Source organism: Acanthamoeba castellanii (assembly GCF_000313135.1).
Source record: "Acanthamoeba castellanii str. Neff unplaced genomic scaffold scf7180000084724, whole genome shotgun sequence".
NCBI lineage: Eukaryota > Discosea > Longamoebia > Acanthamoebidae > Acanthamoeba > Acanthamoeba castellanii.
In genome coordinates this window covers 76,271-100,857 of record NW_004457611.1, presented here as the reverse complement: position 1 = coordinate 100,857, position 24,587 = coordinate 76,271, and the positions used below count along the sequence as shown (strand labels likewise).

The 24,587-nt window shown below is 54.5% G+C and overlaps 7 protein-coding genes across 7 annotated transcripts; 2 read left to right on the top strand and 5 right to left on the bottom strand.

Moving 5' to 3' along the window:
* Window positions 1-3,398: 3,398 nt before the first annotated feature.
* Window positions 3,399-4,406, bottom strand: ACA1_157600 (NmrAlike family protein; the record flags this gene model as incomplete). Its single annotated transcript, XM_004348436.1, has 4 exons — window positions 3,399-3,645; window positions 3,729-4,151; window positions 4,212-4,336; window positions 4,359-4,406. The coding sequence occupies 4 exons, from the start codon at window positions 4,404-4,406 to the stop codon at window positions 3,399-3,401; spliced, it is 843 nt and encodes a 280-aa protein (XP_004348486.1).
* A 588-nt stretch (window positions 4,407-4,994) lies between these two features.
* Window positions 4,995-9,091, bottom strand: ACA1_157590 (uncharacterized protein; the record flags this gene model as incomplete). Its single annotated transcript, XM_004348435.1, has 15 exons — window positions 4,995-5,236; window positions 5,314-5,437; window positions 5,528-5,749; window positions 5,824-5,894; window positions 5,961-6,239; window positions 6,345-6,550; window positions 6,681-6,778; window positions 6,875-7,222; window positions 7,314-7,498; window positions 7,615-7,744; window positions 7,827-8,048; window positions 8,134-8,204; window positions 8,294-8,572; window positions 8,658-8,863; window positions 8,940-9,091. The coding sequence occupies 15 exons, from the start codon at window positions 9,089-9,091 to the stop codon at window positions 4,995-4,997; spliced, it is 2,835 nt and encodes a 944-aa protein (XP_004348485.1).
* A 354-nt stretch (window positions 9,092-9,445) lies between these two features.
* ACA1_157580 (uncharacterized protein) lies at window positions 9,446-10,446 on the bottom strand (the record flags this gene model as incomplete). Its single annotated transcript, XM_004348434.1, has 4 exons — window positions 9,446-9,634; window positions 9,675-9,867; window positions 9,942-10,059; window positions 10,242-10,446. The coding sequence occupies 4 exons, from the start codon at window positions 10,444-10,446 to the stop codon at window positions 9,446-9,448; spliced, it is 705 nt and encodes a 234-aa protein (XP_004348484.1).
* A 342-nt stretch (window positions 10,447-10,788) lies between these two features.
* Window positions 10,789-11,554, bottom strand: ACA1_157570 (RNA-dependent DNA polymerase, putative; the record flags this gene model as incomplete). Its single annotated transcript, XM_004348433.1, has 2 exons — window positions 10,789-10,913; window positions 11,074-11,554. 2 exons carry the CDS (start codon window positions 11,552-11,554, stop codon window positions 10,789-10,791), a joined length of 606 nt encoding a protein of 201 aa, XP_004348483.1.
* A 3,233-nt stretch (window positions 11,555-14,787) lies between these two features.
* ACA1_157560 (3oxoacyl-[acyl-carrier protein] reductase, putative) lies at window positions 14,788-17,114 on the bottom strand (the record flags this gene model as incomplete). Its single annotated transcript, XM_004348432.1, has 10 exons — window positions 14,788-14,811; window positions 14,961-15,478; window positions 15,719-15,793; window positions 15,912-16,055; window positions 16,146-16,232; window positions 16,318-16,396; window positions 16,516-16,611; window positions 16,706-16,774; window positions 16,882-16,940; window positions 17,003-17,114. The coding sequence occupies 10 exons, from the start codon at window positions 17,112-17,114 to the stop codon at window positions 14,788-14,790; spliced, it is 1,263 nt and encodes a 420-aa protein (XP_004348482.1).
* A 139-nt stretch (window positions 17,115-17,253) lies between these two features.
* On the top strand, window positions 17,254-18,619 carry ACA1_157550 (haloacid dehalogenaselike hydrolase domain containing protein; the record flags this gene model as incomplete). Its single annotated transcript, XM_004348431.1, has 8 exons — window positions 17,254-17,323; window positions 17,447-17,523; window positions 17,598-17,639; window positions 17,728-17,835; window positions 17,914-17,986; window positions 18,108-18,216; window positions 18,310-18,396; window positions 18,544-18,619. 8 exons carry the CDS (start codon window positions 17,254-17,256, stop codon window positions 18,617-18,619), a joined length of 642 nt encoding a protein of 213 aa, XP_004348481.1.
* A 249-nt stretch (window positions 18,620-18,868) lies between these two features.
* ACA1_157540 (Prokumamolisin, activation domain containing protein) lies at window positions 18,869-23,768 on the top strand (the record flags this gene model as incomplete). Its single annotated transcript, XM_004348430.1, has 23 exons — window positions 18,869-19,008; window positions 19,256-19,313; window positions 19,409-19,451; window positions 19,543-19,578; window positions 19,667-19,735; window positions 19,980-20,078; window positions 20,202-20,303; window positions 20,426-20,479; window positions 20,568-20,689; window positions 20,789-20,886; window positions 20,970-21,028; window positions 21,213-21,343; window positions 21,436-21,580; window positions 21,729-21,896; window positions 21,972-22,038; window positions 22,115-22,159; window positions 22,262-22,311; window positions 22,389-22,469; window positions 22,576-22,688; window positions 22,792-22,906; window positions 23,118-23,300; window positions 23,392-23,482; window positions 23,687-23,768. The coding sequence occupies 23 exons, from the start codon at window positions 18,869-18,871 to the stop codon at window positions 23,766-23,768; spliced, it is 2,151 nt and encodes a 716-aa protein (XP_004348480.1).
* Between the last annotated feature and the right edge of the window lie 819 nt (window positions 23,769-24,587).

Here is a 24,587-nt window from a genome sequence, read left to right as displayed (position 1 = left end):
AGATGTCACCCCTGTACATGTCCATTTTGTATTCTCCATCGATTTGTCCATTGACGAATGAGCGATGACAAAGAAGCACAAGCACAACCACAACCACAACCACAGCTTGCTCTTTCTGTTGTAGCAGGAAATGTGTAGCAGCATAGTGGTTTATGTAAAGTGTATTTTGTAGAGAAGAAGAGAGAACAGAGGAGTGAATAAACAAAGGGATGTTCTGTTCTTTTAAGTGTTGTTTGTGATAAGATGATTGGTCGCATGGAGTTGTTGTTTGTTGAACGTGTAGGAGTTTGAGTGTCTTGTTGTTCTATGAGGATGGTTGACTGTTGACATAAGGAACAACATCCTTCTGACAGGTGGTTGTTGGTTCAAGTCCAAACACACCCCTCATGTGGTGGGTCAGTTGGTCATCCCTAGGCATTGCTGATGATGAATGAGCTTGATGTGTCCAAGTGCCTTGGTGAGAACATCAGCAGGTATATTGTCCATTGGACAGTAGGTGTAGCTAACTTGGCTGTGGGCAGTAGTATTATAAAGGTGAGCAATCTTGATGTTGTAGTGCTTCATTCATCTGTGGTAGGTACCAGACAAGGTGTTGATGATGGCCAACACACTCTGGTTGTCATTGAAGATTGAGAGCAGTTGATGGGTGGTAAATGGGGGGGAGACTGGTAATCATCTCCATCTACATCAACAACTGCCTGATCATTGCCCACTCTGATGACATTGATGCTGTGAAGGGGACTCTCTCTGACAAATTCACCATGAAGGACTCAGCACCACAACATCCATCTTGGGTGTCAAGTCCAAAGGTGGCAAGGATGTTGTTGATCTTGCCATGCTGGTGGATGTAGAGCTTGCCAGCTTGACAGTTGTGATGGATCTTGATGCCAAGAACCAAGGTAGCTTCACCAAGGTCCTTGATGGGGAAGCCGTCAGCAATGAGCTGCTTGACACCCCTAAGTTTGGACTGGTGGGTGATGATGGTGCAGTTGTTAATGTAGAGTGTGATGATGGCTAGGTGATGACCTTGATGAATGTAGATGCACAGATCTGAGTTGGTGGGTTCAAAGTGAGACTTGCACAGATGAGTGTCAATGGCACAATTCCACTCAAGAGGCACTTGCTTGAGCCCATAGAGGCTCTGCAGCAGGCATCTGACATGATTGGGTTGTTGTTGGTTGATGAACCCTTTGGGTTGAGTGATGTAGATCTCTTTGGTGAGCTTGGTGTGGAGAAAGGCTGTGTTGACATTGACTTGGTGGATTTGAGGTTGTGCACGTTCACAAAGGCAAGTAGTAGATGAAGATTCTCAATGCAGACAACCAGGGAGAAGGTGCTGTCATAGTCAATGCCAATGCATTGGGTGAAGCCATTGGCTACCCATCTGGCCTTGTAGTGGTCAATCAAACTGTCAGTGTGGAGCTTGACCTTGTACAGCCATCAAGTGCCAATGGGCTTGTGCCCCTGTGGTAGCAGAACCAGAGTGAAGGTTCCATTGCACATGAGGGCTTCAAATTCCTCCTGCATCACCTTCTGCCAGTGAGTGGCATCCAGCAAGGCAAGCACTTCTTTGTAGCTGTTCAGGGTGTTCAGTGCTTCTCCTGCAATGGAGGTAAGCTCTTAAAGTCAAACATTGGGCATGCACATCCATTGTGAACAACAGGTTGCATTCAAAGTGGGGTTGACCTCAATATCACCCCTCAAGCCCATATCAGATGATGGACGTAGGTTGGAGTTGTGTAGCTTGGGCATGCCATCAGAGGCAGCACATGTGCTCAGCGTGGCAGGCTTGCTGAACCAGCACTTGAATGGTGACACTGAGGAAGTGCTGTTGTGCATGTGATTGAGTATGTGGATGGCCATGTGGAGGGCTTCGCCCCAGAGCTCCTGCTTGATGCCCAATTCCGCCAGGTAGGCTCAGACCATTGTGAGAGCTGTATGGTTGAACTGTTCAGCAATGCTGTTGAGCTTGGGTGTGTGTGAGGCAACAGGCATGTGGGTGATGCCATTCACTCACAGGAGGTCTTGGAACTTTTGTCCCATGTATTTGCCTCCCTGATTGGAGCATAGGTACTGGCACTTGTGAGTGGCTGGGATGGCATGTAGGTAGTTGTTGAATGCTGATGTGAGACCAGTCTTGGCCTTGATGAGGTAGACTTGTGTGTACCTTGTGTGGTTGTTGATGAATGACATGAAGTAGTGGTGTCTGCCTGGTGTCTTGATGAGTGGTCCACAGAGGTTGGAGTGAATGAGTTTGAGCATGGCCTTGTCATGCTGGATGGGGCTGTGGCTGATAGGCACATGTGTCTGCTTGGAGTGAATGCAGACTTCACACTGGTTGAGATGGTCTCTGTGCTTGACAGACACTCCACTGCTGATGGATGCTTGAAGATGTTGTTCACAGATGTGACTGAGATGACAATGAAGGAGTTCAAGGTAGACAGGAGGTGACTTGACGGTGAGTGCATGGTTGCTGGGGGCATTGTCAATGTGTAGGGAGACTACCAGCATTTGACTGAGGTTGGCTGGGCGGAGGATAGTCTGACAACTGTGCTTGGAGAAGACTCAGCAGCCTTGGGCCAAGATCTCAATGGTGAGCCTGGCAGAGGCAAAGTGTGACATGGACAGGAGGTTGCATGCTAGGCTAGGCACATGGAGAATGTCATGTAGCTGGATTGACTGCTGTTGTCTGTTGAGGTTGACAGTGGCCTTGAAAGAACCACAGCCAATGGTGTGGATGGTATGGTTGTCTCTGAGTGCAACTGAGTGACCAGTCAGTTGTTCATAGCTGTGAAACCAGTTACAGTTTGTTGTCATGTGTGAAGTGGCACCAGAGTTGAGGTACCACAAGCTGACTCCTGGGTCAGCTGCCACCAGTGCTGACTTGGTTTTGGTGATGACCAGCGCCATGGTGTTGGGTGTGATGACTTTGTCAGCTACACTGGCTTGCTTGGCCAGTCTGTGTTGGTGGACTGCGTGTAGGTGCCCAGGACGCCAGCAGTAGTTGCAGAGAGGTCAATCACACTTCATGGATGATGGTTTCAATGAGTGCTCTGTGGTAGTGGCTGTGAGTAGTGACCACCTCTCACAGAGCAGATTGTTTGAGTAGGCAATGGTGAACAGCAACAGCTGACCTTGTTGGGCCTCCAGAGGAGTGAATAAAGAAAGGGATGTTCTGTTCTTTTAAGTGTCATTTGCAATAAGATGATTGGTCACATGGAGTTGTTGTTCATTGAACATGTAGGAGTTTGAGTGTCTTGTTGTTCTACAAGGACAAGGTCAACATAAGGAACAACATCCTTCTGACAGGTGGTCGTTGGTTCTAGTCTGAACACTTTCCTCTTTGAAGGGCTTGGGGCATCACCATATTGCGTTTATTGGTTGCAAGGTCAAGGCACTCAGTTCTTGGCGTAGTATTGGGTGATGAACTCTTTGAAGGTGCCCTTGGGCGGGGCAAGAGCAAGCATCTCTGGGGAGGCGACCGCATGCGCGCGATCTCCTTTGCCCTGCCTGAGGAAGGTGATCGGGGGAAGCAGGCTCTTTGGGTTGATCGGGGAGCCTGTCGCTTTTGTGAACTCGTCGACCGTGAGCGTTCCGCCAAACGTAACGTCTGCCTGAAGCACTTCCCTGAGAGCCTCGCCAATGCTGAGAGAGATGGGTACAGAGGGTCAGATCACTGTGTCCAATCCTTCTTGTTCACATATGTGGGAAGCAGGGAGAGAGTGGACCTCTGGTCGTTGACATCCTCTGGTCCGGTCAACATGTACTTCTTGCTGTAGTGGCGCGAGGGGTCTTCCAGGGACAGGAGAGCGGCTGCTGCCCTTCCCACGTCGTCCGGATCGATGGTGGCCACCGAGGCTCCATGGAGAAATGTTCTGAACTGGTTCGTTTTGGGTACAGCGTCGAGGTCAATCCCCACGCTGGTGTGGAAGAGGTTGGCTCGCAGGCAGGTGAACGGGATGTCACCACGCTCCAGGAAGCACTCGACAGCCAGATGCGAACGAGCGTAGAAGATGTCGCTGTAGACCTCCATCCAGGCGTCAACAGTGGACAACTTGACGATGTACTCCACGCCAGCCTTGCGCGCGGCAATGATGACATCCGTCTCGACGAGGAACTGGTCCCGGGTAACCGCACTGGCCAGATAGATTCTGTAAAGAGGAAGGAGTGAGTGCAGGCGTCCACGAAAAAGCGCCCATGAATGCACTGACCTGTCAACGGGCTCGGTGAAGGCGTCCTCCAGAGTGACGGGCACGACGCCAGGGAGCTCTGCAAGCTGTTGGGCAGCTTTGCCCTGAGGGTCTCTGGTGATGGCGAGGACGTGGTGACGCCCGGTCTGGCTGGGCCAGAGCCCTCACAACCGCCGCTCCAGTGTTTCCCGTGGCTCCAGTGACTGCAATGCGCATTGTTGTGGTGGTGTCGATTTGTGTAAGGGTCGGTGTCGAGTTGCTGGTTCTTCGTTTTAAGGAGGAACAAGAGGGCCCTATCAGCTGTCGGCGATACGATATCAGCTTCGGCGGAATGCAGACAGCATTCTATCTGCAAAAATCTCGGCGCACATTCAAAAAAATGTTCCGTCGATAAAAATTCTCCGTACCTGCAATGCGATCTATCATCCGGATCGAAGACGATCAGATACCGTCGTAGTCTTAACCATAAACGATGCCGACCAGCGTGCAAGACTCATAACCAAGACGAAGGAAAACAGGATCAGAAGAGTAAAAGCAACCTTTTTTTTGCGCTCTGTCCAGAGCATCACTGGTTGGTGCATTTTGCAGCACCATGGGCACGTCGTTGTGGTCGTCAACCACTTTCTTGGCCCGCAGGATCTGCTCGAGCAAGGCCGAGACCTCTTCGAACGAGCCGCGGCTGGCGATGGAGAAGAATGTTGTGTTTTATGCCACCGTTCACGTCTATTCCTTGATAGGTGAGTAAAAAAAAAGAGAGCAGTAGCATTGGTCACACACAAGTTGTCATGCTGCAAGATGATTGGTTCAGAACTTGAACCCAGGACCAATGGCCGGGCCAGGATTTGTAGTGGTGGTGTACTCGTAGGCGCCGACAGTGGGGGTGGTGTTGGACCGGGGCGTGTTGTTGAAGTCCTTGGTCGCCGGCGCCGTATAGGCCGCGCTGCCGGCGTTCTTGAGGGCGCTGGTCGCCGATGGGTAAAAGTTGTTGGCCGCCGCGTTGGTCACCGCGCCGGTCGTGACCTGGAACACGCCGGTCGAGGGCACGCCTTGTGTGTGCGTTCTCTAATGTCAGCCAAGCTCGCCGTGCGGCGTGTGCGGTCGGCGTGCGGTGGTTAGAGCGTACCGGCCGGGGTGGAGCCGACGTAGGCGTTCTTGAGCCACACGGTGTTGGTCTGGGTCTGCACCGCGAAGGCGTTGGCCGACAGGAACGCGTTGTTGGCGACCACGAACTGACTTCCACTCAAAGCCTACGTTGCGTGTCGTGCGTGTGCGTGTGAGTGTGTGCGGTTTGAGTTACAAGAGCTAAAATGCCGCACAGGAGAAGGAGAAGCGTGTACAGGAAGATAGAGGTCGACGTAGCCCGAGTTGTAGATCGTGTTGTGGACGATCTGTACGTTGGAATAGACCCCGCTCTGCTGGTTCTGGTTGTTGGCCAGGAAGATGCCGTAGCCCGCCGCGCCCACGATGATGTTGTTCCTGATCAGGGCGCCCGAGCTCACCTGGATGCCGTTGTCTCCCGAGTTGATGATCACATTGCCCTCGACCAAGTTGGCGCCGCGCTGTTGCGTCGGTCAGTCCTGTGTCGTGTCGTGTCGTGTGTCGTGTCGTGTGTGTCGCACGCGCGGGTGTTTACCTGGTAGTCGGAATAGAGCAGAACGCCGGGAGCGTTGACATTGTAGAACACGTTGTCCCTAACGATGTTGTCTTTGTAGTTCACAGCGTGAGCGCACACACACCACACACACACACACACAGTATGGGCGCACGCACTGTAGGAGCCGGTCTTGATCTGGACGCCGCTGCCGAAGCCGGCCACGGCGTTGGTGGTGTCGTGGCAGTAGTTGCGCTCCACGAGGCTGTCGCGCACCTGGCACGCGTCGTTGTTGCACCCGAGGTAGAAGCACTCGCTCGTGTCGTAGCCCGTGTCGAACACCTCCATGCGCCGCAGCACCAGGTTCGAGTAGACGGCGCCGGCGTCGTTGGCGCTGAACGCCGTCGACTGAGTCGAGTAAATGCGCACATTGTCGAAAGTAGCATAGGAAGTCGACTCTGGGAATTCACCAGGTTTCCCACCAGGTTAGTTGGTGTGGAAGAATGCCAGGAATACAGGAAATGGCTGTGGAATGCGTGGCACGTGTAGGGGAGGGGTGGTACGGGTGCCGAGGCGGATGCCGCGAGAGCCGCCGGTGAAGTCGAGGTCGTAGAAGCCGAAGTGCTGGCCCTGCACGTTGAGAATGTTCTGGGCGGTGCTGAGCTGCCGGATGATGGTCTGGCCCGTGCCGGCGCCCTTGATCTTGATCTTCGCGCTCGCGCTGCCCACAAGGTTGAGCGCCCAATAGCCGTTGAGCGTGTACGTTCCACTACATACACGAACGTAGCGCAGGTAAGAATGCGAAGAATAACAGCAATGGTGATGATAACAATAAAAAGAAATAACAGATATTAGATAATAGAACACAGATAATAGATAAAAAGACGAGCTCGTCGTACGCGGCAAGGATGGCAGTGTCGCCGGCCTGGAGGGTGCCGATGGTGGTGGTCCAAGCGCTGGTCGGGGTCAGGTAGTACGTGTTACCGGTGCTGGGGGACTGGGGGCTGGCGGATGGCGTTCTGGTCGGGCTCCTGGTAGGGGTCCTGGTGGGAGTCGCGGTCGGGGTGCGCGACGCACTGGGCGCGACGACCACCTTGGACGTGCTCGGCGACGGAGTCCTAGTGGGAGTCCTGGTCGGGCTCCTGGTGGGAGTCGCGGTTGGGGTGCGCGACGGGCTGGGCGCGACGACCTTGGACGTGCTGGGCGACGGAGTCCTAGTGGGAGTCCTGGTGGGAGTCGCGGTCGGAGTGCGCGTGGCGCTGGGCGCGACGACCTTGGAAGTGCTGGGCGACGGAGTCCTAGTGGGAGTCCTGGTGGGAGTCGAGGAGGGAGTCCTGGACGCGCTGGGCACGGAGCTGGCCGAGGCCGCGGGCGCCGAGCCAATCAGAGTCTTGAAGCCCCGGGCGATGGCCGCGCCGGGATTGGTCGAAGTCGTGTAGGTCTATGACGCGCGAGTGTAAGTCGAACTATGTCGGAGCTATGTAGAATATATAATACAATATATAGATATATATAAAATGGTGGCGACTTACGAAGGCGCCGACGGTGGGGGTGGAGCCGGTTCGGGGGGAGCCGTTGTAGTCGCGGGTGGCGGGCGACGGATAGGCCGTGCTGCCGGCGTTGATGAGCGGGCTGCCGACCGACGGGTAGAAGTTGTTGGCGCCCGCGTTGATCACCGCGCCGGCGGTCACCTGGAACACACCAGTCGATGGCACGCCTTCAAATACACCGCGACACACATACGCGCGTCGATCAGTGATTGTCGCCAGACACACAGTTGACGTTGGTACGCGATAACGTGGGAAATGTGAGGAAATTGTGCGGTGTGTATACCAGGAGGGGCGGAGCCGGACACGTAGGCGTTCTTGAGCCACACGGTGTTGGTCTGGGTCTGCACGGCGAAGGCGTTGCTTGACGACAGGAACGCGTTGTTGGCGATCACGAACTGGCTTCCGCTCAGCGCCTGGACCAAATGCGTGTGTTTCATCATCAGCAAGGAATGTCGTCATCGAATCAATCAACAAGCCAGTAGTGTGCGAGCGTACCCTGAGGTAGAGATCGGCAGCGCCGGAGTTATAAACAGTGTTGTGCACGATCTGGACGTCGTGGAACACGCCGCTCTGCTGGTTCTGGTTGTTGGCCAGGAAGATGCCGTAACCCGCCGCGCCCACAACGATGTTGTTCCTGATGATGGCGCCCGAGCTGAGCTGAATGCCAGCGTCCTGGGTCCCCACTATCACGTTGCCCTCGACCAAGTTCACGCCCCTCTACACATCGGCACATGAGTTTAAAAAAAACCAGTTTTACACTTGTTCGCGTGTGGTTGCATGTGAGATGTGAAAAGTGTCATACTTGGTAGTCATCGTAGATCAGAATGCCAGGAGCACCAGTGTTGTAGATAACATTGTCCCTGATGATGTTGCCTAAGAATAACAAGTGTAAAGAGCCAGCCAATCAGCAATCAAAGAATGGCCAGAAGTCACGTGTGTGTGTATGTGTGGAAATAAGGTACGGTAGGAGCCGGTCTTGAGCTGGATGCCACTGCCGTAGCCCGCCTGGGCGGTGGCTGTGTCGTGGCAGTAGTTGAGCTCCACGAGGCTGTCGCGCACCTGGCACGCGTCGTTGTTGCACCCGAGGTAGAAGCACTCACCCGTCTCCGAGCCCGTGTCGTACACCTCCATGCGCCGCAGCACCAGGTTCGAGTAGACGGCGCCGGCGTCGTTGGCGCTGAACGCCGTCGCCTGGGTATGGTAGATCTGCACCCCCTCGAACGTGACGTACGACGCTGACTCTGTAGAGAATAAACAATATATAGAGATATATATGAGATGCCAATGTACACGATATAAGAAGATGCTATCGTGTGAGAAACGTACGAGGACCGAGGCGGACGCCGCGAGAACCGCCGGTGAAGGACATGTTGTAGAAGCTGAAGTACTGGCCGACCATGTTGACGATGTTCTGGACGGTGCTCTGCTGGCGGATGATGGTCTGACCCGCACCGGCGCCCTTCACCACGATGGGCGCGGCCGCCGTACCGGCCAGGTTGAGCGCGTAGTACCCCGTGAGGGTGTACGTGCCTCTACACCAAAATTAAACAGAGAATTATGAGGAATTCTTGGTATGCCTCAAAATTTGGGAGGCGGGAGGGGGCGTACGCGGCGAAGATGGCAGTGTCGCCGGCCTGGAGGCTGCTCAGGGTGGTCGACCACCCGGCGTTGTCCGGGTAGAGGTAGTAGGTCGCCCCGGAGCTCATGCCCACAGCGAGGCACAGAATCAGGGCCAGCACAGCGCCCACAAACTTATGCATGTCCCTGGTCTTGCTTGATAAGTGTGGAAAGGGATCAAACTTGCAGAGCTGTCTGAACTGCACTGGGTCACAGCAAAAAAAAAAGAGAAGAGACAGCTTCTGGGAGTGCAAACATGCAGCCCCAACTCTGATCACCGTAATATCTGGGGGTAAGCCGAGGATGATAGGTCAGCAGGCAATTTATGCCCACCGCCGATAGGCCCAAAGGGAGAAGAACAAGGTTGACAGGCCCTTGCTTTGAGCCTCCGGCCGCCGAATGGGAGGTTGCGCGGGGGCTCCAACTCATTGTTGTGGCTCTCCCGCTCGGCCGTTTTCTTCGCTTTTAACCACCCGACCAAGCTTGTCGTGGTTGTATTAAAGGTTTGAAACCAGCTGATAGTCAAAGCTGTCGCGAGATCGTTGTCTCTTCCTGACGTAGTGGAGCGTGACTGCACCACCCACGACGACCAAGCCGCCCACCGCCGCTATACCAACACCCAGGCCGAGGCCCAGCGCCAGTTTCTTGTCGCTTGAGCCGCCGTGATCAGATGGCGAATGGCTGGGCTGCAGCAGAGGCGAGAGAGAGATGACTGGCGACGCTGACGGCGTGATCGATGGCGTAGTGGAAACTATGGGCGACGCTGACCGCGTCTGCGAAGGTGAGGGCGACGGTGACGGCGTGGTCGATGGTGTAGTGGAGGGTGTGGGCGACGGTGACGGCGTGGTAGATGGCGTAGTGGAGGGTGTGGGCGACACTGACGGCGTCGGCGAACGTGACGTGGAGATCGAAGGCGACGCTGATGGCGTGGGGGAAGGCGAGACGAGCCCGGCGGATGCATCAAAGACGTCCACCACCGCGGAGACGCCATACCTCTCGCCGAGGTAGCCTCCAGCAAAGAGCGCCAAGCTTGAAGATGTCCACCACCGCCGAGCCCACGGCCCACTCGCCGTCGATGGTGCCTCCGGCAATGTTGGAAGGTCGAGATAGGCTGAGAAGCCGTAGGAGACGTGACAATGTCAAAGAGGAGAGAAAAAGATATATTGTAGGAGTTTGGAGTGGTAGAAATACAAGGTAGAAAGATAGAAAAGGAGAAGGATATAAAAGGAAAGAGGGAACTCAAGAGATGAGTATCCAACATTCCCCCCCAGAATCAAGAGTGACTGAGAGCACATTCAGCCTCTGGTGGAGAGGTCCAGTTTTGCCTTGTAACGAGCTTTGGACTGGTGATGTGCTTGGTCAGGAAATCCGCCAGGTTCTTGTTCATGGGGATGTAGTTGACTGAGATGTCCTTGTGCTGAATGTGGTTGTACATGAACACGTGCTTGATGGCAATGTGTTTGAGTCTCTTGGGCCATGCAAAGACTGGTTTGTGCATGATGGTGATGGTTGATTGATTGTTGTTCAGGATCTGGATTGGTTGGTTGAGCTGGAAGCTGAGTGTTGGTAGAAGATGTTGCAGGTAGAGTGCTTGTCAAGTGGCGTCCATCACTGCTACCAGTTCTGCTTCAGCAGTGGAGAGCGCCACTGTCTTCTGGAGTCTTGACCACCATGCAATGGGTCTGCCAGCCCACACCACAATGTTGCTGGAGTAAGACTTCATTGTGAGTGGATCAGTACCATTGCTGGCGTCACAGTGAATGATCAGGTTGTTACTCATGACAGCACAGCTCCTGTCATGGGTGTACCAAATTGTCTGTTGACTGGTGCCATAGAGGTATCATAGGACATGCCATGCTGCCTTGAAGTGGGTGTTGTTGAACATGCAGACAAACCAGGACAGGTAGACAACAGCATGTAGCACATCAGGACACATCACAAGAGTGATGTAGAGGAGGGCTCCAACTAGTTGCTGATACTTGAGAGAGGCATGTGTGGGTGAAGTGCACTTGATGACATGTAGATTGGTGCCAGTGGGGAGAGGACACATGAGTGGCTTGGTGCTGATGAGCTTGAACTTGCTGGCCAGGTCAAGAATTTTCTGTTGCTGAGAGATGTTGAGTACACCACATGGTGATGTCATAGCTGATGTCCATGCTGAGAATCATGGACACCAGGCCAAAGTCCTTGATGTGGAAATGATTGCGCAATAGGTCCTTGACAGTGTCAACATCATTGGGAAGACTGACAATGAGGAGGTCGTCCACATAGACAGAGAGGATGACAAGTGGTTTTATGATAATGGTGGACTGCACAAAGATGCAGTGGAGGTCAGGCTTGTAGATGATGTCCTTGCTGTTGCTGACTGCAGAGTGGTTGTGCAGTGTGTAGAGACACAGATTGGTGGTGGCTGTGGTGAAGCTTATCTTGATGAGAAAAGAGTCTAGTGTGTGATTCCATGTGAGAGGCGCCTGCTTGAGGCCATAGAGGGCTCTCTTCAGACAGAAGATGTGATGTGGCTTGTCAGGGTTGATGAAACCCTCTGGCTGTGTCACATAGACCTCCTCATGGAGATCAGCCTGCAGGAAAGTGTTGTTTATGTCCATTGAGTTCCACCACCCAAGGGCGTGCTGGGCACATGCACCAGCACCAGGCTCAACCTTGTCTCCTCAGTCCTCAAGATCCTGGCATCACAGCATGTGCCCAGCACGCCCTTGGGTGGTGGCCTGTTGGCAAACCACACAGGCTGATGCACACTTCAACCTGACCATGTCACCACAACAGTACTGCTGCCATGCTTCGCACTGGTGGTGGCAGCACACTCCACCTACTTGCTGCTGGTGGTAGTGGAGCTGCAAGCAGAGTCAACAATCTGTGTGGCTGGGATGACCTGGACAGGTGTGCTATCCAACATGTCTCATGTGGACAGGTTGTGTGTGGAGGGGATCTCCTCCAATCTGGGGAGTGGTGCCTGGGCAGCAGGACCAGGTGGCTCACCCTCCACTGCTGAGGGACCGCTGACAGGTGGCGCTGCAGAGGCATCATCACCTGGGACAGGGGTAGGTGCTGGGGCCAGCACAGTTGATGTAGCAGGTGGAGGTAGTGCAGTGTCAGCTGGGGGCACATGGAGACTGCTGTTGTCATCATTGTCATCCTGAAGTGGAATGTAGGCAAACATGGTGCCAGGCTGCTGTAGGTCATCCAAGGGTCATGAGGTGCTGCACTCATTGAAGGTGACATTTCAGGTGTTGTCACTGGCCAACCACATACACACAGTACATGGAGGAGGAGTAGTCCACCACCCCTAGGAACTGGACAGGAATGGACTGCACTGAGATCTTGTGGCGCTCATGGTCATGAAGACACATCATGCCCAGGGCGCTGAAGACTTGTAAGTGTCTTGTTGGTGGCAGTGCTCCATGCCAGAGCCAGAATGGAGATGCATGTGCTGGGGAGGACTGAGAGGGAGTAGTGTTGATGACATCACATGCATGCCAGGTGGCCTCTGCCCACCACTTGCTGGAGAGACAGGCATTGAAGAGGAGGCAGTGCATGTGGGTCATGATCTCATGGTTGAACCACTCAATGACACCATTGTACTTGGAGGTGTAGGGTGGGGTTGGTTCATGCTTGCCACCCACCTTGAGGATCCACTCACCAACAATTGTGTCAAGCTCCTTTGTGTTGTCAAGGTGAACACAATGGATGTGTATGGAGGGAGGAAAACCCACAGCAATGGCACGTAGGGCAGTGCTGATGGTGGCAGATGACTTGTTGGGCAGGGGCCGCACAAAGTGCATCCAGGAGAAGGAGTTGGTGACGGTGAGCATGTAGATGTGCCCACCAGCCAATCAGTGGCACAAGGGCCTGACCAAGAGAAGATCACCAGGGTAGTGTCCATGCACAGCATGGTTGGTGCTTGGGGACCAACTAACCCCATGCATTGTCTGCTTGCCCATGAGGCAAACACTGCAGAAGGGCAAGAGTGATGACAAGAGCATGGCTTGCTTCTCATGCTTGCTGAGATTGGCTGACTGGCACACAAACTCCCAACAGCACTCCTCACTGACATGACCAAGACAGTGGTGTACAAGATCAAGGCATGTCAGAGGGTGGCCCACTGACAGAGCAGTGGCTCTGGCAGCAGGGTTGGCCATGGCAGGAATGAATGTGATGGTGAAATAGTAGAGGTTGGGTTGATAGCTGAAGAGGCACAACTGATCATCAAGGAAGAATTGAAACCCATGCTTCTGGTTGAACACAATGCAGCACCTGGCGTTGAGTAGCTGCTGCAGCGAGATGAGTGTGTGCAATGCACTGGGCATGTACACAACATCATGCATGACGACATTGCTGGGCCTGCCACTGATGGTGGTGATGCCGTGCAGGGTGCCATGTCCAACACACTCAATGTGACCCCCATCAGCACACACCAAGTGAGGGAATGGCAAGTGGAACAAAGTCATGCAGCAGGTCCTGCCGGTTTGTGGTGTGCTGGGTGGCGCTGGTGTCAGCAATCATGGGCAACTGGACTGGTGACATGAGGGAGAAGATGGAGTAGGTGTGATGCTGTTTATTGGGGGACACAAGCTCCAGCACATGAACAGCGGCGCCAACATCTGACTCAGCAATGATGGCAAAGTCACTAGGGCATGTGGCGGCGGTGGCAGCAGTCATGGCGGCAAAGATGGATGTCTGCGGCGTGTGAGGTGGCAGTGCAGCAGTGGCGGCAATGGCAGCAGCAGTCATTGCAGCAAGGGTGGCGGCCTGCATGGTGGTCTGGGGTGAGCGCAGACTGGCGGCCTTGTGACACTGCTCCAGGGAATGGCTGCGTGAGCTGTGGTGAGAGCACCACTTGTTCTGGCTGCCACTCCAGCCCTGACAATGTGACTGACCATGGGGACCTGATGGTGGCTGCAGTGGACCAGGACATACCTGATGTTGATGGTTCCTGTAGTGGTGCTGGTCAGCCTGACCAGCATAGAGAATGGCGTCAGAGCTGGGGGCAGCATGGTGAGAGGCTTTGATGTGATCAAGGGCCTTGAGAATGGCCTCTGTGGGCGTGTCATCTGTGAGTGTGTTGAATTGGGCCTTGAAGGCTGGGTTGATGCTCTTGAGAGTGGTGGAGAGGATGATGAGCTGACTCCACTCTGACATCTTGTGCCCGCCAGTCTTGACTGTGAGTATGCTGATGAGCACCTGGATGTGAGCCCAGATTGAGTGTACTGTGTCACCAGCACAAATGAGGTAGATGTCTGGCTTGCCAAGGTCACATCACACAGCCTGTAGAGCAACATCATTGTTGCCATATCAGTTGTTGATGGCCATCCAGAGAGTGACCAGGCAGCCATCACTCATGCCAGAGATATCCTCAAGTAGATCTGGCATGATGGTGCTGCAGATGAAAACAAACGTCTTGCACCAACCCTTACACAGTTCACAAGCCACCTTGAGCACTGACATGTCATCAAGAAGGGCTGCAATCTGCTTCTTCTTCACATCAGCCAATTTCACCTTCACAGGAGACAATTTTTCCCCTGAGGTTGACTCTGATGCAATGGAAATTGCAGCGGTGATGTCAAGGGACTCAAAGAGGGTGGCAGTGTGTTCTGCATCATAGTCATCAACCACCTGGACAATGGCAGTGTAGTCAGTGGTGATGTATTTGGTACATCCTTGTTCATGGAGAGCCAGTCGTACAGTACAGTTCCACTCTGTGAATGTCAATTGATTGTGGAGAGGGGTGATCTGGAGACCGTTGGTGTTGGTGTTGGTGTTGATCATGATGCAGAGATGCGATTGAAGAAATGATTGATGAAGATGGGGTTAGGTCGTTGCGCTAATGGTATTGTGGGCCCATAACCTGTTGGAAGGTCGAGATAGGCTGAGAAGCCGTAGGAGACGTGACAACGTCAAAGAGGAGAGAAAAAGATATATTGTAGGAGTTTGGAGTGGTAGAAATACAAGGTAGAAAGATAGAAAAGGAGAAGGATATAAAAGGAAAGAGGGAACTCCAGAGATGAGTATCCAACAGGCAAACAGAGCAAGATCGCCGACCGTCGTTGCCACCACCCCGAGGCGCTTCTCCGAGAGACAGACCCAGCCCCACCGGCCGGACGACACGTTGTACATGTCCACCTGCGCGCAGTGGCCGCCAACGATGCCGGCAAAGAACAGAACCATGTCGCCGACCGACGCCACCGCCGACCCGTAGCTGGTGTACTTGGATCGCCGGGCCGTGGTCCACTGATCGGACGACGCGTTGTAGATGTCCACAACCGAGCCGGCGTACGCGGCGCCGCCGGCGAAGAAGGCCAGGTCGCCTACGGAGGCGGCACGGACCCCGTAGCGGGGTTGGCTGAGCCGAGCGGTGCGCCACTCGCCAGAGGACCGGTTGAACATGTCCACCACGTCGGATACCTTGCCGTTCCAGGTCTGGCCGCCGGCAAAGAGGGCGACCTCTCCTCCGGAGACCGTGGTCGCCGCCGCGCCGCTCCTGGCCTGCGAGAGCGCAGCAGCCTCACTGCCCACTGAGAGTAAGAGTTCTTTAAGCAGGCAACAACAGAGGACCCAATCATAGTGAGACATGGGGGCTGGAAGTGATCCACAGAGTCCCACATCATGGCCAAGCTGTTAACTTTACTTTTTAAACAAAAAGTAACGTTTTTTTAAGGAAGAGAAAAACAAGAACAAAAAAACTGGAACTAAGAAATAAAAGAATAGGAACACTCGCACAATCAAGTGCGATCATATCTGGGAGGAGAGACCACCGTCGAGCACGATGACCTGGCCCGTGAGGTAGTCGCTGCCCACCAGAAAGCTCACCGCGTCCGCCACCTCCTGCTCTTCGCCAATTACGGTGGTGTCGCGTGTGTCGTGCGGTGGGGTGTGCGTGCGGCGCGTGTGCGGTGGTGCGTGTGTCGTGTGTGCATGTGAGAGGGAGGGGGGGAGGTGCCTCGGCACGGCCGAGCCGTCGGAGCGGGATGGCGGTGAGGTCGATCTTGTCCCGAACGTCGCGCAGCATTTCCGTGTCGATGTAGCCCGGCGCCACTGCGTTCACGGTGATGCCCCGCGGTCCGTACTCCACCGCCAGCGATTTTGTGAGCCCTGTGCGCCGCCATGCGCGTGCGTGAGAACCACGTCACCACGACACGCACCACCGCGTGCGCTCACAACACAAAACAATTGAGAGCGTACCTATAAGCCCAGCTTTCGAGGCAGAATAGGCCGCTTGGCCAGAGTTGCCCATCAGTCCGATCACGCTGCCCACGTTGATGATGCGCCCTGTGCGCCACAAGCAATGAGAAGTCAGGAATGTAGGAATGTGTGTTATGTCAAAACATTTCGTGGCAGAGCCTGTGAGTGGAACCATAACGCTGCTTGATCATGGGTCGCAGAACGGCCTTGCTCAGGTACATCGCACCTAGCAGGTTGGTACCGACCACGTTCTGACACGACACACGACACACGACAGACAGGGAGAGGAACACACGCACGACACACACACGCACGACGTGATGAGTAGACTCCTGATTGATCCCGAGTGGCTGGGAGATTGGTGACGCACATGCATGGCTTCGGCGCTTGACTTGACGAAGAGGCAATCATCAGCGACACCGGCGCAGTTGACCAGAATGTCCACCCGCCCGTATTCCCTCTCCACCTACTCGCCCACACGCACCACCACACACGCACACCACCGCACACGCACACAACATTCGTTGAAGTGTTCGGGAGCTGTGTTGTGGCCGACGTACCTGTCGGATGGCCGCTTCCACTTGTTCGTTTTGTGACACATCGCAGGCGATGGCCACATGCTTTCCGCCCTGCTTGCCCAGCACGCAAACAGTAGTGAGCCCCCACACGCGTGCGACGGCATGTGTTGTGTGTTGTGTGTTGTGTGTTGTGTGTTGTGTGTTGTGTTGTGCCAAACCTCAACCGCGGGCAGACCGGCAGCCACCTTGACCAACTCTGCTTCGTTCCTACTCAACACTGCGGGTATCGGACGGCCTTTATTTATTTATTTATTTTATAGTAAAAGGCGATGAGCGTACGTGCGACGGAGGTCTGGTGCCTCTGTGCGAGTAGGCGGGCCGTTGCGAGCCCAATCCCCCGCGACGCCCCCGTCACCACGGCCACCTTGCCAAGAGGTCCCGCAGCCTTCATCTTTTCTACAAAATATTAAAATGGATTATAATCATTTCTTTGCTCGTCACTCATGATTTCTTGTGATTTCTTGGAATTTCTCGGCTGCATGCGAAGGTGTGGCCAAGCCGTGTGGGCCGGCAGACCAAGACAGCACACGATGGAGCACCAGGCGGCACAGAAGCTGGGCAGCGGCATCAAGGGCTTCCTCTTCGACATGGACGGCACACGTACGCCGCCAAGCCCAATATATTTTGTGATTTTATTTTTGATTGCCGCAACATATTGAGAATTGTTTATTTATTTGTTTGTTTAATTCTTATATATTTGGCATTAATGACACTTGTGGTTAGTGACCGTACCCGTCCTGGATTTCGCCTTGATGCGCCAGAGGGTGGGCGTTCCGCATGGCCTAGACGTGCTCACCGAGGTACCGCACTAAAAAAAACAACAAAAAAACAATAAAAATTAGTAAGTATTAAAACCGCAACGTTCGCATCGCAGGTGGAGAAGATGGACGACGAAGAGCGAGTGCGATGCATGAAGGTACGCCAACCAACCGAGTAGGCGTGTGCGGTTGTGTGATCTCACACAAACACAAACACAAACACACGAATGCGTGTGTCAAGCGTAGATCATCGAGGAGATGGAGGACGAAGGAATCGAAAAGCTGCAGCTCCAGCCGGGCCTGCTCGATCTCTTCCAATGGATCCGTGAACACTCGCACGGTCCCTACAAAACGGTGCGCGCGTGTTGCGTATTGCGTGTCGCACGGTGCGCGTACTGATCTCGTGCGTGCGCGGGAAAACAATGCGCGCAGGCCATCGTGACACGAAACGCGGGCAAGGCTGTGGAGCATTTTCTCGCCCATTCGGGCCTCAATTTTGACATTGGTAACACGACACACACACACACACACACACACACGGCGACACACGACACGCGCGACCACGTGTTGCGTATCACAGTTTCCTCGGCGCTGATGTTGTTCGTTTCGTCTTGTGCGCGGCCAAGTGTTGGACCGCGCGTTCAGGCCCTACAAGCCGGCGCCCGAGCCGATTTTGCACATCTGCAAGGAGTGGGACTTCCACTTGGACGAGGTCCTCTTCATCGGTGATTCAAAGTACGCGTTCCATCACACACACACACACACACGACACACACACGGTGTGAAAGGCTCTTATCGTCTTCATCTCTGAACCGATCTATTTCCAAGGGACGACCTGGGGAGCGCATCCGCAGCTGGCTGTGCGTCGGTCCTCATCAAGAACCCCAAGAACCAATATTTGATTCCCGAAGCCACGTACGCCCACTACACGACACGCACGACACACGCTGTACAGCACACACCACATAACACGCACGACAGGCGATGCGCGACACACGTCACGCGACGCACACGCCACACACCACACACGCATGCCCATGTTCATGATCTTCGTCGCTGCAGGTACCACGCGGACACGCTCTCGGAGCTCATCCCCCTGTTCGAGTCCCTCGTGGCCAAACCCCTCAACAGCCAATGACCACCTGCGCAACAATACTGAACATCCACATTTGATCAAAAAAAAGAGCAACCGTCCAGTGCGTGTGCGTGTGCGTGTGCGTGTGTGATGGAACGCTACTTTGGGGCGCACACAGGGAAATACCGCACATTCCAATCCTACCAAATCGAATACGCTTTCATATCGCCGCTTGCCCGACCTCCGGGGTAGCGTCGCGAGGACCCACCCAGCCCTGTCCAAGACAGTGCCCACAAGAGAGTCAGTGATAAGATGATGTTTACTTCGTCGCAGTCGACCTGCGGTCTGCTGCTGGCTCTGCTGTGCTGCCTGATGGTGGCCAGCAGCTATGCTGCCCCAGCGGGAGACTACGCCGGCTGGCAACCCGTTGCCAACCAGCGCGCCCTCTCCAGGTGCCCTCATCCACTCCGCCTCCCTAATGATAATCAAAAAAATGGCAGCAATCTTTTCTGCCAATTTCAAGAAGATTTTTCTTTATGAAAACTGCAGTCTGCGCTGTATGGTGTTGACACACACTGTCATCCACTGTCATCCATCTTTGTCCCCCCCTGTTTTTTTAAAAAAAAATAATGCGCCTTCGCTTTCGTTCTCCTGACCGTTGGTTCGTTTATTTATTGGGCAATTTTGTTTTATCACCAGTGATGCGCAGGTGCGTATGGTGGTGTACCTCAAGCAGAGCAACCTCGACCGTCTCGATGTACGTCACGTCTTTAGCTCGCGCTCCCCCCCCCCCATTAGCCGTCGCTTGTAGTTCGCTGACCCTCATTTCGCTGGGAATCGCTGCCGACGTAGGAACTCTTCTGGGCCGTCTCCGACCCCGACTCCCCGATCTACGGTTTGTCCCCGCCATTCTCCTCCCTCTGCCACAGCGCACGCGCTCACGCACCACCGCACACAACACACGACACACACGACACACGACACAGCTCAATACCTGTCGATTGATGAGATCACCGAGATCGGTACGCCGCCGTCCACGTTCTTCCAACGTCCACAAGTCCGAAAAGACTTTGGCATGTGCGTGTCTTGATTCCCCCCCCCCCGCTACAGTCGCCGCTCCCGCCGAGGCCGTGAAGACGGTCGTCGAGTGGCTGGCCGAGCACGGTGCCACCGACATTCGTACGTTCACCGCACGACACGCCACACGCCACACGCCACACGCCACACGCCACACGCCACACGCCACACGCCACACGCCACACGCCACACGCCACACGCCACACGCCACACGCCACACGCCACACGCCACACGCCACACGCCACACGCCACACGCCACACGCCACACGCCACACGCCACACGCCACACGCCACACGCACGCATACGACACAACACGCGGCTAAGGTTGGATGGTGGATTGGCAGACGTGGTGAAGAACAGGGACGCTCTGATCGCGCGCATGTCGGCCACGACCGCGGACGCACTCTTCTCCGTCAACCTCCGCCGCTTCCGCTCGCCCGACGGTACTCTCTACTCTTCTGTCCATCTCTTGCTCTGCTTACACGATGCCGCACGCACACACGCAACACACCATACACGCACCACCGCACGCGCACACACGGCACACACGGCACACGACCGGACAGGTCGCAGGGAGATTCTGCGTTCGTCGAAGGCCTACGCCCTGCCGGGTCACGTGGCGCGCCACGTTGACCTCATCTCCGGCCTCACCGACTTCCCGCCCATTCGTACGGTCTCACATCTTTTTCTCTCTTTTCGCCACATTTTTGTATTTTGTATTTATAATTTATTTAATTTTGTATTCATTTAAATCCGTTGTCACAAACTCACCGTTTTATCGGCACAACAGAGGACAGGAAGCCTCTGAAGGTCAAGGACAACGTCATCAGCCACAATGCCCCCTGTACGCACATTTATTGATTTATTTCTTCTTTTATTATTGCATTTATTATTTATTTATTCGATTTACTCATTTATGTGTTGCCACGCAGCTACGGTGGCGGCGAACAACGCGCCTGTGGTGACCAGCGCCGGGGCCAGGGGCGGAACGGACATCAGGATCCGCTTCAACCCGCGATGCTCCAACGGCTTCTTCACCCGCACCCCCACCACGGTACCTCCCTCACCAAAAAACATGCGCGCGTGCGGTGTGCGCGTGTCGTGTTGTGTCGTGTGCGCACGCAGTCTAACACGACACGCACAACACGACCAGCCGTGTGCGGACTATCCTCCCGCGATTGTTCGCTTCGAGGCCGCTCTGTCGTCGGTCAGCGACATCACGAAGCGCTCCGAGCTCTTCCCCATCTGGGGGTACGCGCCTATCCGGCCCAGCTTCTCTCGCCTTCTCTGGTCGCCTAACCTTTCTTCGTGTCTCACCTTCGTGTCGCACGCAGGTCCGATTTCAAGTGCTCGCTTGCAGATGACAGGACCGAGTGTGAGATCGACGTCAAGGGTGCGACACACGCACACGCACACGCACCACCGCACACGCACAGAGAGAGAGAGAGAGAGAAACATTGCTTCCGCTCGCCTCTCAAATACTAATCGGTGCATGTCGTGTTGTGTCTTGGTGTGCGTCGTGTTTTGTGTTTTGCGTTTCTTTTTGTTTCGTGTTTCATGTGTCGTGCAACCCACAGGCTGGTACTACGATCAGGTGAACGTGTCGCTGACAAGCTACTACTCGGCCAACGTCAAGAGCAGCGCCGGCAACTACGAATACTCCGTGCTCGCCACCCCTCCCATCGTCCCGCAGAGCATCTGGGCTCAGGTACCACACACACGCAACACGACACACACGCGACACGACACGACACCCGAGACACGACAAGAGCTGATTCGAATGGTCCACGACGCCCATAGTACAACATTCCGTCGAACACGCGCGTGACGACCAACGTGACCCAGTGCGTGGTCGAGTTCGAGCAGCAGTACTACTCGCCCTCGGACCTCACCCTCTTCTTCGAGCAGATGGGCCTCCCCACTGACACCCCCGTCACCGTTATCGGTACTCATTCTTTATTTACTATTCAATATTATTTATTATTTATTATTTATTATTTGGAATAATTTACACATATTAACTCATTTATTCGTTTATTTATTATTTATTCTTTATTATTATTGCTCATCATGTGCGTGTGTTGCGATGCTAGGTCCCAACTACCCGAACCAGCCCGGCGGTGAGGCGAATCTGGACATTCAGTACATCATGGGCGTCGCCCCTGGTGCGGCGACCACCTTCTGGTCGATCTTCGCCAACTCGAGCCTCGAGATTGACGACATCCTCAAGTGGGCACTCCAGATGTCCGAGACCGAGAATCGTACCACGCTCCCACGCCCCATTCGCTCGATTTCGCTCAAGTGCTGAACGTGCGTGCGGTGGTGCGCGTGAACAGCTCCGCAGGTGAACAGCCTCAGCTACGGCATGGCCGAGATCAATGTCGACACCTACCTGGGCAAGGGGTACTTCGTCTCGTTTTTTATTAATTTATTTATTTATTTATTTATCTACGTCTTCTCGCTTCATTCTGTTCTACAGCTACCTGGCGCGTTCTGATTTCGAGTTCAAGAAGCTCGCTCTCCGGTAAGTATTCCCTTGTTGTGCGTGCGTTGAGTGTCGTATCGTGGGCGTGCCGTGTGTATGGATCGGCCCACTAAATGATGGGTGCGTATCTACAATTAACAGCGGCATCACCCTCATCTTCGCCTCCGGAGACACTGGCGCTGGCCTCCTGGGTGCGTACAACTCTGAACTCATGTCAGTGGTTGCCAATCCGTTGCTCTTGTTTGTGCACTGACACGCTCTGGATTAGGTCCGGCGCCGATGACCGTGCCCAACTGCGACACCCTCCACGCCGACTGGCCCTGCCAATCTGCTTACGTCACCGGCGTCAGTGAGTCTCCCAGCCTTTTTGTTATTCTTATTCTAATGTATTTATTTATTTGATGATTGGTTGATTGATTGATTTATTTGCTGATTGTGTTGGTGTGGTGGGCCAGGCTCTACGATCATCACCCCCGTGTCGGAGCCTATTTGCTACCTGCCCAAGAACAAGGGCGGCATCGACTGCAGCCGCAACCCGCTCGGTGAGATCGTCGTTTCAGTCGACGAGGTCCCTCTTGCCACCCCACTCGCTTTCCAAACCCCCAAACACTGCTGACACCCACCACACGACACGACACACACGACACACACGACACACGACACACGCACAGGGTCTGTTCTGGACGACCGGCGGCGGTTTCTCCAACATCACCCAGAGGGCGCCCTACCAGGCCGACATGGTCGAGTCGTACCTCGCCCGCAAGGACGTCGCCTTCCCGCCCAGTGGTACGACCACTCTTCCCCTCCACAGCATTCCAGTCCCTCTATTGACCATCTGCTCTGTCGACGACACATTCCATCAGCTGTGTGGAATGCCAATGGCCGCGCCTACCCCGACGTGTCTGCCGTCGGCCACAGTACATTCGCCCCTGACGTCACCTTCTTCTATTTGAAGTCGACTAATGATGATGTTACCACCACCACCCACCAACACAAGACCTGATGGTGGCTCTGAGCGGTCAGTTCATTCCCGTGGACGGCACGAGCGCGAGCGCGCCCATCTTCGCCGGCGTGGTGACCCTCCTCAACGACGCGCGCGTCGCCGCCGGCCTGCCGCCGCTGGGCTTCCTCAACCCGATGCTCTACAAGGCCCGCCGCGAGCGCCCCCAGACCTTCTACGGTACGCGTCAACCGCAGCCGTGAGTTGTGCGTGTGCGGTGTGTGTCGTGTCGTGTCGTGTCGTGTCGTGCAGTGGACTCACTTGGTGGCAGACGTGGTATGGGGCAACAACCGATGCGGCGCCATTGGTCTGCCGGCGCCGGCGCCCACCTGCTGCGCGCAAGGCTTCCACGCCGTCGACGGGTACGTGGCCACACACTTTATTTTTCTTCTTTTTTTCCTGGTTTGTTTTTGGTGGTTGTGCATCCATGGATTGAATGATATCGTATATGGCTATGGGATATGTTGGTTGCTGATGGTGTTTTGTCGAATGGCAATGATTGCACCTCATTATTTACTCTTCGTTAATACCGCCAAGTTATCTAACGCAACGATCAATCGCTCTAGGTGGGACGCCGCGACTGGCTTGGGCACGCCCAACTTCTTGGAGCTGAGGGATTTCGTGTTGAACTACCCCAAGAAGTGGTGAGCTGCCCCGGAGGCCTCCTTGGCGGTGTGCGACCGGTGTCTAGGGAGTGTGAATCCACCGTCACCCTGAGATGATTGTGAAAGGTCATGCCAGGATGGCCTTGCCTCCACTTCCTCTCATTTTGCAACCAAGTTCGTCCTTGTGTTGGTTGGCAACCTCTTCCTCTCCTGGGTGGACACACCGGCACCTATCTCCCCAGTGCGCTGAACGGGCGGCCACCCAGGTGGGGGGTTAATTGTGCATTTTGATCATATTTAGCAAACTTACTGGCGACTTTTTCTTTTTTAGGAGTGTTTCTTTTTTAGCCCGCTTTCTGCCGTGCCCTCGAGGTGGAATTTTTGGTATGTACATATTTACTAATCATCAATAATTAGAATTCCTTGTTGTCGTCAGGAGTAGCATTTTTATATTTCACGGTCTTTTTCTCTTCTATTTCGCGTCTTGACGTTCATTTGCGCCACCCTTCTCCTCGCGTCACCATTTGACCCCCTTGCCGCAACCTGCTGGCCCCAGCAGCACCATCACCCCGCCAACAACCTAAGACCTCCAAGTGTCTCAACTTTCGCTAGGAGCTGACCCCACAGCAAAACAATCATCAACTGCACCACAACCGGTCCAAATCGGCTTCATTCAGTCATCCATCCGGTAGCTTAGAAGGCACATCCGAGTTTCCACCTTGGTCATCATCAAGAACTTACAGGACCCAGCCGTCATCAACGAGTAGCGACACATTCGAACCACAAAATCTGCGGCACCCCACCATTCCGATCGAGTAGCGGCACAGATTGCAATTCTCTCTACCATTGAGATCCCACACAC